At 31.6% G+C, this 14,496-nt stretch overlaps 1 protein-coding gene across 2 annotated transcripts; it reads right to left on the bottom strand.

Moving 5' to 3' along the window:
- Window positions 1-200: 200 nt before the first annotated feature.
- LOC108663696 (protein PIN-LIKES 3-like) lies at window positions 201-2,797 on the bottom strand. Of its 2 annotated transcripts, none has more exons than XM_018128984.2 (11): window positions 2,691-2,797; window positions 2,462-2,612; window positions 2,266-2,345; window positions 2,026-2,150; window positions 1,789-1,910; window positions 1,457-1,663; window positions 1,205-1,297; window positions 1,001-1,101; window positions 853-905; window positions 586-771; window positions 201-490 (listed from the first exon to the last, which is right to left on the bottom strand). In XM_018128984.2, the coding sequence occupies exons 2-11, from the start codon at window positions 2,594-2,596 to the stop codon at window positions 366-368; spliced, it is 1,227 nt and encodes a 408-aa protein (XP_017984473.1). In that variant the 5' UTR covers window positions 2,597-2,612; window positions 2,691-2,797; the 3' UTR covers window positions 201-365. The 2 variants fall into 2 exon arrangements, with proteins under 2 accessions (XP_017984473.1, XP_088658725.1); XM_088802599.1 differs by having other exon boundaries at window positions 2,737-2,746.
- Window positions 2,798-14,496: the final 11,699 nt, after the last annotated feature.

Genomic DNA, 14,496 nt, shown 5'->3' with positions numbered 1-14,496 from the left:
TATCTTTTATTATATCAATGTTTCTTAATATTCGTGTATTTTTTGTTTATTTTCTTAGTTAGTTTTGAACTTAATATTAATTTTTTGTGAGTTCATTTTAGCATTTTGGTTACATTTATAATTCTTTTTTATTTGTATATATAGTAAATATAATAGGGTTTATATTATGAAAATTAAAGAAAAAGAAAATAGAATATATATTTAGATTGTCTCCAAGACTCGATATCTGGATCCTTCCAATATCCTACTCATCTTATATTCCTTGATACCTACTCATCATGCATTACATTCTTCATTGTGAAATATACATATATAGCCTTGTGATGTTATGTAACATTAATGGCGATAAAAGTTTGGCCAACAAATCAAGCCAGAAGCCACATGAACAAGGTTGACCAAAGTGTGAGGGTTACTGCGGCTATAACATACGTCCATAGCATAATCATAGATGTTTCACCTTGACCAAGCTGAAAAAATTGTGTCATTGTACCTGCCAAAAGTTGGATTAGATCAGTGGAAATCAATTTTTCAAAAGTGAAACCAGGATCCTAGTCAGGAATGCTGATTAGCACAAGCTTGTCATACCTATAGCCATTGCAGGTGGAACGGCGTACTGAAGCATGAGAACGAACTGATACAAGGAATCTGAGCCAACCAAGCCAAAGTGGTGAGCAGCTTTAACAACACCGATCCCCGAGAGGGGCAAGAAGATGTTCCTCACTGCTATAATCCCTATAATCACAGTCCGGCTTACATCTGATCCTTTTAAACCTGCATGAAATTGCAATGTTGCTTTTGACAAAATTCAAGGGCAATTACTAAAGACTTGAAAGTAGAAACAGGGAATTTCACCTATCAGAAGGTTTGCCCCCATTATCAAGGTCATACATGGAATTGTTGCCTCCCTGGATATCATCATATATATCATATTTCTTAATAATAAAAAAGATGCATATATACACATTATGAGAAGCTCAATAGGATGTCGAACAAAGCATACCCCAGTATGTATGCAGAGCTATCAATTACACGAAGAGGTGCGCTTTTACCAATCATTAGTTTTCGGATTGGAGAGACTGCCCCGATTATAAACCCAACAATCTGAAGAGCAAAGGGATGTTAACAATAGATTACGGCGGTAACAATAGCAAAGGGTACATGTTTTCTGCTAGGAACCGAGCAGATGTAAGCATTTTGGCATTACCGCTGCAACTGCTGTTGGTGCGAACACCTTCTTTAGGTCAATCTTTCCCGAAATCATCTTGATACGCGGCATTATCTTCTTCAAACCTGACATCTATCCAGAAATCTTAATAAGGTTAAAAGCCAAAGCAATTGTTTCAATTTAATATTGAAATTAAATTGAATGTTTAGAATGAAAATCCCAAAGATGATATCGAAATTATAATCCCAAGTACAGATTAGAATTTTAGATGAAAATGGAGTCGACATAAACCTTTGTACTTCTTTCACCGGAAATGGTGCGAGGCAGGTAAGAAGTGTTGCAATTACTTGAAGGTAGGACAGCTTGTGTGCAACCCCCTGGAACTGTTTCAGAGGTGTCTATGGGAGAATTGATTCCAGTGGTGGAGCTTTCATTGCTTTTATTTGCATACATGCGCATGATGCCATAGACATATGACCATATAAAAATGGCTCCAATCTGTAGTCAAAGCAGAATATTTATATATAAACTGAAACTAATCTAAATACATTTAGTTTCCTTTTCTTTGACAAAATTAGATGGTATTAATCTATAAAAAATTAGAATCATATATAAAATCATACCGATAAAGATAGAGAAGCATATGGCTTAGCATTTGTAGAGCAAACAGATGGATCTCCGAATGGATTACTTGGCTCCTCACAGACAGCCGGAACCATAATGAGAGGCAGGTTTCCCAAATTTCCTGCGCAAGTTTCCCCAACAACCCAAACAATTGTTGCAAATTCACATTGTTTTTATTATTGATAATGGGTTAAAACTAAAGGAAAATTTAGAATAGGGATAGATAGGAAATGTACCTGCAGAACAGCAACCAATAACAATGCCCTGAAGGTGATTAGGCGTTCTAGTGATTTTTATGAGAAGCCAAGCTAGTGCTGAACCCAAAACGAATGTTAACAAGAGATTCACCGGCATGAACCACCTAGAAAAAGCAATATGCAACAAAAGTGAACCACCCCCATAAAAATTTATCATTAGATGCAGAGACAAGAAAGCAGAAGAAATTAAAACAAGGTCAGGAATGGAATGAAACTAACAAGGTAGTGAGACTTTTGAAAGTGACTGTTTCAGCCAAGCTGCTGGCCGCGAGTGCAGGACTGAACACATAGAATACAATCTATACACCAGAAAAGAACCAAAAAAGAAATAAAAAGTATCTTAACTTCTATAATTCAGTGCTTTGTATCCAATGAAAAGGGAAGGAGGAATGCATTTATATATGTATATATTTACATTGTTCATATGGTGGTTTGCCTCTGGTCCCAAGAGCTTTAAGCGATCCAAAGCAAGCAACAAGCCAATAGCAGTAATCAATATTATTTTCAGAACTGGCATTACTGCCACAATGAGAAGATTCAGAAACCCCATTTGCAAAAACGTTTCCCTGAAAGTGAAGAAGCAATTATATTCTCAATTCCTTAGCAGCGAAACATATTCTAATATGCACTAAATTGAAACATACAATTATTGAAACTTTTTGCAAATGGTTAAGTAAATGGAGTTCAGACGTGGAGCTCTTCTATGTGATTGAGTAAAGTCAAAAATATACATTGAAACTGGACAAAAGTGTTATTTATGAGTTAGGCGAACTTCCACAAATGGAGCATTAAATGTATTATATAAAAAAAAGATAATTTGTTTTACAATATATATTATTAAAAAAGCCAATAAGGAAAATTATATTTGATCAATTAATTTTATATTTCCAAATATGATAATTAGTATTACCTACATGAGAATTATCAAACTAATGTAAAGATAAAGAATAGATGTAAAACCCGACCCTATAAATACATGTCATGACATACATGCATTGAGTAACATGTTATTACACTAGAAAAGCACTTAAGAATAGACGAAACCTGATATTGTACTTAACGGTACACTTAAATTGATTTAACGTCGAACTAGTTCAAATAGGAATTGTAAGATGAAATTTAATATTTTATAGCCCAGGAATGACTAAAAATGATTGTTCGGAGTTCGAGGGTTCATTTGAGGTAAAATTAGAAATTTTGATATTCAAGGGCAAAATCGTCATTTTACCACCTAAGATAATAATTTGATCATGGAGTGAAATTTTTGACCAAGATTAACTATTTGGAGTATAATTTCATGATAGAAAGTGAAAAAGTTTAATTCTGGTGATTTTTGGAGTGTAGGGGTAAAATCGTAATTTTGCCACTCACGGACAAAATTTGAGATTTTGAGAGAATTTAGATCAAATTTGACAAATTGGAGAATGGTATGAGTATAAGGGATGAAAAATATGTCTATGGGCAATTTTTCAATTTTTGGGGTAAAAATGCAATTTTTGACTTTTACGGGGGTAAAAGTGTAAATTTCAAAAATTACTCCACCGAGACTTTGGATAAGTCTGAGAATTTTATCTAAGCTATGGATATGTGGGACAAGTGTATGGTGAAAATTTGGAAACAAATGGATGAAATTTTAAAAATGGGCCAATGGGAAAGTGACACGTGGCATTTTTTAAAATGAAATAATATTATTTTAACGAAAAGTCAGCCCATTTAAACCCAAATTTTGAGTGCTGGCCGGCCATAAGGAAGAACAAGAGAGGAAATAGAGAGGAAAGGAAGAAAAAAAGAAAAACCAAAGAGAAACAAGAAAATTCAAAGGGAAATTCACGGTTTTCGACCGTTTACGCGTCTAACGGTAAGATTTTTCGATTTTAGCTTGATTTCTACCTTTCCTATGCCTTTATTTCCATTTAGCATGCTTGAGGAGAGAGATCAAAAAGTGATATCAAGGTCTGGACGAAATTCTAGGGGAGAGAAATTGAAATTTTTAGGTTTTGATTTTTAGTTAAATTGATAGTTTTAGTTAGTTAAATGTGTTTAAAAATTAAATTGGGTAAGAAATCATTAAATTTTCACAATACCCACTCTTGGCTGGATGCTCAATGCTGTACAATGATGATGAATTGATTTTATTCTAAGGGAAATGAAGAGAAAATGATGAAAAACGATTAAACGTGATAGAAAAACAAAGTAGAAAATTAACCGAGTTAATGTCCCATTTTTGGCCGAATTTTCCAAGGAAGGGAGTGAGCTGATTTTGTTGTTTTTAGAAGGTTATTGGCTGATATTTAATGGTTAGAAATGTTGGAGAGAGAATCGGATGATTTAGAGCTAAAATGGAGCGCGTTAGCAATTTATCGAGCAAATTGCCAAAAATAGGTTAATACCGCGTTTAAGCTGTTTTAGGCTATTGCATTTCATACCATGCATTAGTATAGGATTTAAGTTAATTATATAGTGATTTAGCATCAATGTGATGAATTGTGTAAATTTTTGTAATGTGTGTAGGAGGAGAGCCTTCCGGAAAAGGCAAAGAAGTCGTACCCGACGAGTAGTGATCGGGGCGCTTAGAAAGCTTTTAGTTTGTACAAACGGTGAGTAAACTTATTATTATTGTAAATTATCTAGAGTTTATTTTAAATACCCTTTATGTATTTTATGAAATGAGAACGAGATTAAAACGGGATTTTTGATGTCTTAGGAATAAATGTGACAAATAAATATATATTGTATTGATTATGAAATTGAGTAATTGGAGGCTACAAATTGACTTGAAAAATATATATTTTCTTAGGAATGGCTTATGAGAAATGAGTATATGTGGCTATATTTTGTGAATGCATTGGGAAATTTATGTAAGTTGTTTTACTATGCAGGCTGGATAAATAAATAAAAACCACGTTATACTGTCGAAATTTTATTAAAATTGGTGGGTTAGTCACTGCAGTGACGGGTTTTCGTGGACTGCCTATTAGAGGGGCACGGCAAACCCAGTTATATAGTTACTCCGGTTGTAGAGGCGAGGAGGGTAACTCCTGGGGTAGTATTAGAGCTCACTTCACGTCGAACCCCCACGTGAATGTGTAACTCGGCCAACGCCAAGGAACGGCTGGTTTTTAAAAATAAAAATGTGTTTCACGTGTGAATATTTTAACACCCTTGGCGGACTCGGTTAGATGCCTCAGCCAAGGTATCCCCGAGGATTAGTTTTGGCTTGAGCCTTGTTTTAATAAAAGACATAAGCCTTAACAATTGTTTTGGTAAATTACAAATATTTTATGGTTTAAGAAATAAATTGAAAACATTATGAAATGGGTTGAAATTTGTTGTTTAAACTTGCCTCCATTTTACTCGCCTTTAGATATTTATGATAATGTCTGTTTACTCATTGAGATTGCAAAATCTCACCCAATTCCTTTCCACCCATTTCAGGTTCAGTATAGACTGTAGATAGCTGATCTCATTGAGGACTACCATTGGATCTGCATTTTCCAAACCGTAGGTTCACAGTCCTCTTTACTTTTGTTTATTCGGGGGCCCTCTTGTTATTGTAAATTAAATTAAATATTTTGGCTTACTGTATTTCAGTATGTATAAATTTATTTAGCTTTTATGCTATAAAAATTATTCGCGTATAACTCTATAAATATTGTTTTATAAGAAAATAGAATATTTTCCTTAATATTTTTTTTATTTTCTTATTATATTCAAATAACCGTAATTTCGTTTTAAATGAAGATTTTAGACTTTTAAACTCATTTTGAATATGAATTATGTGTTTTGTACTTGTATATTACGTTTTACCCTGTTTCGAAATTTTTGATAAAAAAATGATCAAAATACCCCTGTGTGGCGAAAATTTTATTTTGATTGTTTTTGATCTAAAATAGTGTATATTCTCTAAAAACTAGATATTTAACAACGATTGCTCACAGGAAAGGAAAGAAACTGATATGTAAGCCTTGCGGGGTTCCGGTTGGCATTCCGGATAATGAGTGTCAATCAGGGACGTTGTGGCGATTGTCATGGGCCTGAGGGAGGTTTCGGGTCGTGACAATAGAAGTTACACAACTCTCAAAAAATTATAACATGAGTGAGCTTCAATAAAAATTGCTAGGAAGAAAAGAAAAATTATATGTGCAATTGTTTTTTTGTGCATGATATATATAAAATTTGATTATTCTTTGTAGTTATCAATAGAGAACGAAATTGTTTGACATAGTAATTTGTGTCAAAATGGCTTAATAGGGAAATAAATCTACAATTTAAGTAACTAAAAGGGTTTAGCCTAATAAATACATTGAAAATGGACCAAATTAAGAATATGAATTTAAAAATTACGAATGTGCAGGGTTTGGTTGGATAGTCTTGAAGTCGAGACCATAGACCATTTTATGTAGAACTGATCTCAAAAGTTTTAGATTGTAGTTTGGCCCATGCCTTCATAAGCTGGTCTTAAAGACCGATATTACAATCTTATGCGATCTAGGATCAATATTAAATTTTATAATTTATTTTAAAAATAATAATCATACTGAACAATATCCCATAATTATAAATTATAATCAAATAATACACTAACACTACAACAAAATTGACTTTTAATAACACTTCTTTAGGCAATATATATTTTTTTTATAGTGAAATTTTAAAAAGTGTAACTATTTAAACTTTTAGTTTCACTTTTTTCATATTTAGTAGCAACATCAAAAAGTGTAGACTTTTTAGTATATGCAATTTCTATGGTTGCATTTTATTTATAATCCATCGAAAAATTTATACAGTGAAATCAAATCTAAAAAAAATTCTAAATGTATTAAAAAAAGGGTTATTAAAAATATTTTTAATAACACATTTTAAAAATATACTGTCCTAAATCAAATTTGCTGTAATGTAAATTTATGAATAATACAAAAAAAAAATTTATACATCCACATTATGATTCACATTAGAATTCATTTATTGTTAGTCCTACTAAAAATAAAAAGGATAGCAACTCATCAAATTTATCATGTAAATTATAAATTCTAGGGTAGGCCAAAATGAGATTGTCCCTTTTCTCTTTAGGAGAAAAGACCACCCCCATCTTCGGCCCTAAAGCTAGGTACGAACTTTGGCTACTAAAGGTTTTACTTCCTCCATCACATGTTTAATGTTTTGGCATGGCTTTTTTATATCAAACGTTTTCATTGTTTAACTGAAATTATTTTAAATATCTTATTGAATTGAATATTAATAAGTACACATTTGAAAACTAATTTATTCAAAATTTTTTAATGAATATAAATTTTAATCAACAATCATTGAAAAAAAAAAGTTAATCTAAGTGGGAAAAATTTGATCAGAATCAAATTAGCACATGACTGATGGACATATATGTTATTTAGCTGCGGGAAATTTTTTAAGGGATTGCTGTGAGAGTTGGCTGATTTTGTGTTCTTTTGCTTTCACTTAGTTTGGCTATAGGTTTTATTTCTGATTTTATATTCATCAGAGAGTTTGTAAAGTTTTTTTTTTTTCTTTCTATATTGCATTTGGGTCCATGTGGATGTACCTGGACATTTGTGGGTACATTGTCTGGATCTTGGGTTTTTCCATCGAGTTGATGGTGGAATTTCCTCTCAACTTAATAAAAGCGTATTATCATTTAAAAAAAAGAAAGAAAACTTATGGACATATATATGGCTAATTGATTAAGAAGAATTCGGTTGGGCAAATGTATGTATATACTTATATATAGAAATGTAGAACTTCTTCTGAAATACCCTATCTTCTTTTATTTGTCTAAATTACTTGCTAGAGTCAAAGATATGAACTAATCATGCAGCATACATATATGTTGAGATGTTCATTGTAAACAATTATTAATTTCGTCTGTTAATTCGATTAAATCAATTTTAGTCGATTTTTGTAGATCCTTTCAACAAAATCACTTAAGATTTTGATAAACCCCAACTGTTAAATTAATGGCATAAATAAAAAAAAAATGCAATTGAAACTCATAAAGGTTTTACACCTTTTTTATTTGTAAAAATGATTTTACATTATAAACAAATATATATTTTATATCTTATATCTATATAAAAATTTTACAACCCTTTTTAGATTTGAAACATTAACATTTACATTTGTGTTTAATATATTTAATTTTATATCTATAAAAACCTCGATCATCTTGAGGAGAGTAACAATCACTAGGTCGAACTTTTTGAAATATAAATTGAACTTCAAAATTACAAATAGTAGATGAAATATAAAGTCTTATAATATTTTGAATTTAATATATTTAATTTTAATCTCCATATTTATTATTTATTTATTTATTTAAACTTAACTTTATAGAAATTAGAGTAAGCAATTCCTTCTTAAATTACACCACTAATTCTAGCCAAAAGTTTTATTAATTTTCTGTTAATCCTAAACCCTAAACAAATAATATTAAAAAATTAGATTCCTCATTAACGTACAATAATAGAGACTAGATAGTTTAAACCATAATTAAATATGAGTTTTCAAATTATATGTTTATAGAAATCGACTGATTAGAGTGGGGCAACTTTGTTTGGCAGCTCATCAATTGAGTTGCCTAATTGACGGTGCCATGGCCTTTTTTTTTTTTTTTTTAAATTATTATTAAATTAGTAAGGAGGGAACTCTTAAAATTTGAGATGTCAAGTTCAAGTCTTGCATGGTCCAACGTATTTATGTAGATTTGGTCTGTATTATACTAATTTGGTTAATTTAGTTTTATTTGAAAATTTATCTCGATTAATTAATAAATTTTCATGATCTCAAGCTATTAATTTATAAAGATTTTAATGTATAATCTTTTATTATTTATTTTTAATTCATTTTTTATTTCATTTTTTTGCTTTCTTTTATTTTTCTTTTGCCCAAGGCTTTTTGGTTTTAGTTAAAAAATATTAGTTTTAATTGGAATATTTAGTTAGGTTTAAAATCATCTTTACCTACTATTAAATTAAATTTTAAATAGGTTCAATTATAATTCAATTATGCAGTAAATATATTAATTATATTTAATTCAATAAAAAAATTGTCATCCATAAGTTTTATTGAAAATAAACTTACCCTATTCGTTTGGAAAATAATTTTTATCTATCCCGAAAAAGTAATTGATATTAGGATTTCACTAGCAAAATTAATGTTTGTTTAAGTTTATTTTAAATGCTGAAATTTATATAGTGTTTTTTCCCTTTTTGCTCTTTCCCCTACCTTTTCATTTCTTTTTTTTTGGAATAATTTTTTTATCAACCTTTTGTTTCAAATTAATGGTAATTAATTTATTTTAACTAAAGATAATTTAATATACTCATCTCAAAGTTAATATATAATTGAATTAAAAATAAGATTAAGATATATATTTCATATGTAATTTAATTAGAATACAAATTACTTAAAATGATTTTCAAACTAATAAGATCTCACAACTAATTAAATCTCATAGTTTTTTAGTTAAAAGAGAAAAACAATAAAATAACATAGATGGAGACAGAGAGGTATAGGCATACCAAAAGGAAAGAAATGTAGGAACTATAATAAGGGGAAAAGGAGTTTCCGGAGACAGGCCACTGAGAAGTATTAGGTGACGAGGTTACTGACAGGCTACTAATTAAATCTCAGTTAAACAGTGGGAGCATCTTTTAGATGGTACTGGCGGATCGCTTGCAAAAGTACAGCTGTATTTGTGCTTCCAATGTGCTTTGAGTTTGAATCAAGTGGAGTTAGTGGTTGATTGTAAATAAAGAAGAATTAGTGGTAATCTAGTGATTTAGAATTTGAGCAATTCTAAAGCGGTGGATGACGCAGGCAATGACTGTTGAATTTGTTTTAGTGGGAGACAGAATTGAATTGGATTGAGTGGGATGTAGAGTGTAGCTGACTGTGATGTTTTAATTTAAAATTGAATCGGCTGCTTCAATGGTTTAAATGGTTGTGGTTTATGACTGTTAGCTTGCTGCGGTTTTGTGGTAGAACAGAACAGAATTCTACAAGCATCAAAAGGGCTGGATTTGTTTAAGATGCGTAAACGGTGGAATTGGCTATTAGCTATTCTGCTTTATATTTTGTTAATTTTGAGTTATATAGTGTTTTGATTTGACAACAATCATAAATTATCTTTAAATTAATGTCAAGCATTTGAAATTGTGTCAAATACATTTTTAATCTCCTAAGATGGCATAATTGTTTGAAAACCCATGCATCATTAGAAAACATCCTATAAGTTATTCAAATAATGCATATTCAGCTCAGAAAACAATAGCAAACATACTGTGAAATGTAATTTGAATGTAGGAACAAGACAAGAAAGAAATAACTAAAGAAAAGTGCTAAAAAGCTAAGGGAACCTCAAGACAAAAGTCAAGAGTCTATCCTTAAAAAAGCTCAAGTCGATCAAAAAAAAGTGCAAAACTTGAAGAATATAAAGTCATAGTTGACCTTGGAGTGCATATAGTCATCCTTATTCCAAAATACATAACAAAATGAAGATTTGAACAACTACAGTCGACCTTGACAAGTCAAAAGCACGAAAAAAAGTTGACTTTACACAAACATAGTCAACTATAAAGGAGGCATAGTTGACTATAGTAGCTTAAATTTGCAAAAAATGCATTCTCAGTTGTACTTGACTATAAAGCCCTAATTTGAAAATTTCGAAGAACATAGTTAACCTTAAGAGCATTGTAGTTGACCCTCAAACTTCAGCAACCATCAGATTTGATTCAAACTTGTGTCTAACGGCTCCAAACTTCACATCAGTTATAAATAGCTACATTTGAGCTATTTGTAAGCAAGAGGAAACTTGAACCAAAGCTTCAAACACTAAAGAGACATCCAAAAGCTTATCCTCACTCTTTAACTTCGTTTTAGTCTTCTACCAAGCTTACAAAGTTGAATACTTGCTTCATTTGAGTTGATATTTCTTCTTTCACTACACTCAAGCTTAAGGTCTTGGCACCTAAGGCTTTTGGAGGCATTTTCTTATTGATATTTGTACTCTATTGTAAAGGTTTTAGCTTAACCTTGAAAGCTATTTGAGGGTTTGTGGTTGAGCCCGTAAAAATCATTGTTGGTGGATTATCACTTGATCCTATTAAAAAGCAAGAATCCTTTTGTGAATTGTGTAAGGGTTATCCTTGATCTAATGAACAAGTTGGTATAAGGGTTATCGCTTGATCTCATTGAAAAGCAAGAATCCTTTTAGTGGATTAGAAATTCCTTGGTTGCCAAGAGAGTGGATGTAGCCGTCGAAAAAGCCAAACCACTATAAAATCTTTATGTCTCTTTTTAATTTTCTGTATTATTATTCATTACTTATATATGCCTTAGGAAAATAGTTTTACATTGCTTTATTGTTTTACACTTAGAAATATATTTTCACTTTATTGTTCATAGCTAGCATATAACTTAGGAAAATATTTTACTTTGGAATATTATTTTTATACTTAATGATATATTGTTGAAAACTTGCTTTTGATATTGGAAAATATTTTTAGATGAACAAGTTTTGATATTTATACTTAGTTTTTAAAAATGAATTTATAAATACCAATTCATCCCCTTAGTATATTGTCCTTTGAGACTTCTACACCAACATATTTCAACTAGGATTGAAAGCTTCAATTTCAAAATGGTCAAAGTATCCCATTGGACCAGTACTATCATGTTTTCATCAATTTAATCCCTCTATCTCAATACAAATCAATTTTGTCAAACCCTATTCTATAAAATAATTACGAAGTCATTTACATGCTCAATAGAATGTTTACATATTTAGGAAATTCGAGGAATCGTTAAAAGACGATATTGCCCCTAATGGTACCATTAAGTCGATTAAGCCTCAAACTAGTTCAAATAGGAATTTTAAGGTGAAATTAAGACTTTCACAGCTCAGGGATGACTCAAAATGGTAATTCGGAGTTCGAAGATCAATTTGGAGTCAAAGCGAAATTTTCACTATTCAAGGGCAAAATGATCATTTGCCACCTGGGGACAAAATGAAAATTTTACAAAAGATGTTTTTGGCCCCATTGGACTTATTGGAGTATGATTTGAGTATTGGAGTATGATTTGAGGTTTAGAAGTAAAAAATTTTAATTTTCGGTATAATTTGGAGTATAGGGGCGAAATGGTAATTTTGCCACCCTAGGGGCAAATCGGTAATTTTGCACCCCCAGAGCATTTTTCCAGCACAAGGTCTTCACCCATCATCATTTTTGACCCTTGAGAAATGTGTGGTGGAGAATTAAAGAATTAAAAGTCAAATATGCAAAATTTGGACCAATAAGAAAATGACAAGTGTCAAGCTTAGGATATTTTATTATTTAACTTAAAAATCAGCATAAATCAGCCTATTATCTCTCTAAATATTCGGCCAAGCAAGGAAGAGAGGGAAAGAAAGGAAGAACAAACCCTAGGTGAAGAATTTCAAGAGAAAAAGTGTGGAAAATCAAGGAAAACAAGTGCAAAAGGTAGGATTTTTCAACTTAAGATTGAAACCTATTTTCCTTGAGCATTTCTCCTTATTTTTCATGCTTAAATTACATGTTTTCATGATGAATTCGTGGCCGGTAAAAATGGGTAAGGAGAGAGAAAGATGTTGGATTGATTTGATTTTAAGATATGTTAGTGTTTTTAGTTAGTTTAGCATATTTAGAAACAAAACAACAAGAAAAGAATCCATTTTCCCCATGAATCATCATTGGCTGAATCTTCCTTGATGTGTGTGGGTGATGGATTGTTATTATTTCAAGAGAAATGGCTTAGAAAATGATGAATAATGGTGAGAAAATTATGTAGGAAAAATCACGGTGTTAGTGCACTGTAATGGCCGAATTTTTCCATGAAGAAATGGGAGGGTTTTGATGCTGAAATTGGTGTTATTTGAATAATGTTTGGTGAATTGAGGTACTAGAAATGAAACGGAGCAATCTGGAGCCAAATCGGACACAATTGTCATTTAATCGGGTAATAGGTTGAATTAGGTCAGCACTGCATTTAAGTGGTAGTCGGATAAGTTGCATAGCATATCATGCATATACACCGAGCCTGAATTGATTTTATAATGGTCAAGCATTAATGTGGTGAATTATGTATTGCACATTGTGGATAGGTGGTAAGCAAATTACATTGGTAAAAGTACAGAGATTGTGCTTGAAGACTGGGACTAGGAGTACATCGACTCCTAGAACTGTGAGTGGACAATTTATCGTCTTAAATATCTAGAGTAATTATACTTGTTTGATGTTTTTATTGAATGGTGAGTTAAATTATAAAATATTATGTTTTTCAATTAAAATGTTTTTTTATTAAAAATGAGATTTATACTGGTTTTGAAATCAAATATTGTTTTGGAAAAATTGAGTATATGGAGACTGTGTTGAATTTATTATTTTATATGTTATTGAAATTGTGGCTTATGACACTATGGTAGCATGATGGCTAAATTTTTAGGGTTGGCATGAAATATATGAACAGATGTGGATTGGTCTCGGTAGACTGGATAACATTTTATTCGCCATATTATGCTACTGAAAATTTTATGGGTCTGGTGGTATATTAAACGGTCACTGTAGTGGTGGAGGTTTCCATGGACTGCCTATGAGAGGGGCACGGTAACCCAATTATATATTTACCTCCGAGGGGAGATGTTGGAAGAAGTATCTCTTGAGGTAAGATTTGAGTGCACCTCACGTTCAGGCCACCACATGAGAGTGAGACTCAGCTAATGCCAAGGAACGGCTGTGTGTCAGATACAAAAACATGTTTATGGGTATGGGACATTTTAACAGCCTTGGCTTTCTTAGTGGGATACCTTGACGAAGGTACTCGCGAGAATGATTCTAGCAGGGGCCAAGTTTAAGAAACTCATAAGCCAGGGAAATTTTGATGAAAAGAAATTATTGGTATAGATTGAAACGAATTTTGCGTTATGAACATTATTGAAAAATAACGTTTTTATATTGTCTCCATCTATTCGGCTTTAGATGCTTTTGATGGTAATTGTTTACTCACTGGGATTATATAATCTCACCCCTCTTCCTATCCATTTTTTTTTAGGCTCAGGACAGTTTGTTGATAGTTGATTAAGACGAGAATTAATCTCGAAGTTGTATCCTAGAAAGTAAGGGTTCGTAGCCCTACACCTTCTTGGTTAGTTGAGGACCCACGTGTCACTGTAAAAGTAATTTTATACTTTAGTTATCTTATTTAAAGTATGTATGAACATATTTAGCTTTTATACCATGTTTTTGGTGGATTTTCGGTATTTTTGAAGAAAAATGACGAAAATGCCCCGCTGAGCTAGAAAATAATATTTTATTGTTTTGATTTGGAAACGACTTATGATTTCTTGAAATGCGAGATTTAATAACTATCGCTCACCGGGGAGATGCGAAAGATGATGCTAAGCCTTACAGGATTTCGATC

This window comes from Theobroma cacao, chromosome 10, assembly GCF_053813885.1.
Source record: "Theobroma cacao isolate CCN51 chromosome 10, ASM5381388v1, whole genome shotgun sequence".
NCBI lineage: Eukaryota > Viridiplantae > Streptophyta > Magnoliopsida > Malvales > Malvaceae > Theobroma > Theobroma cacao.
This window is presented reverse-complemented; position numbering and strand designations above follow the sequence as displayed.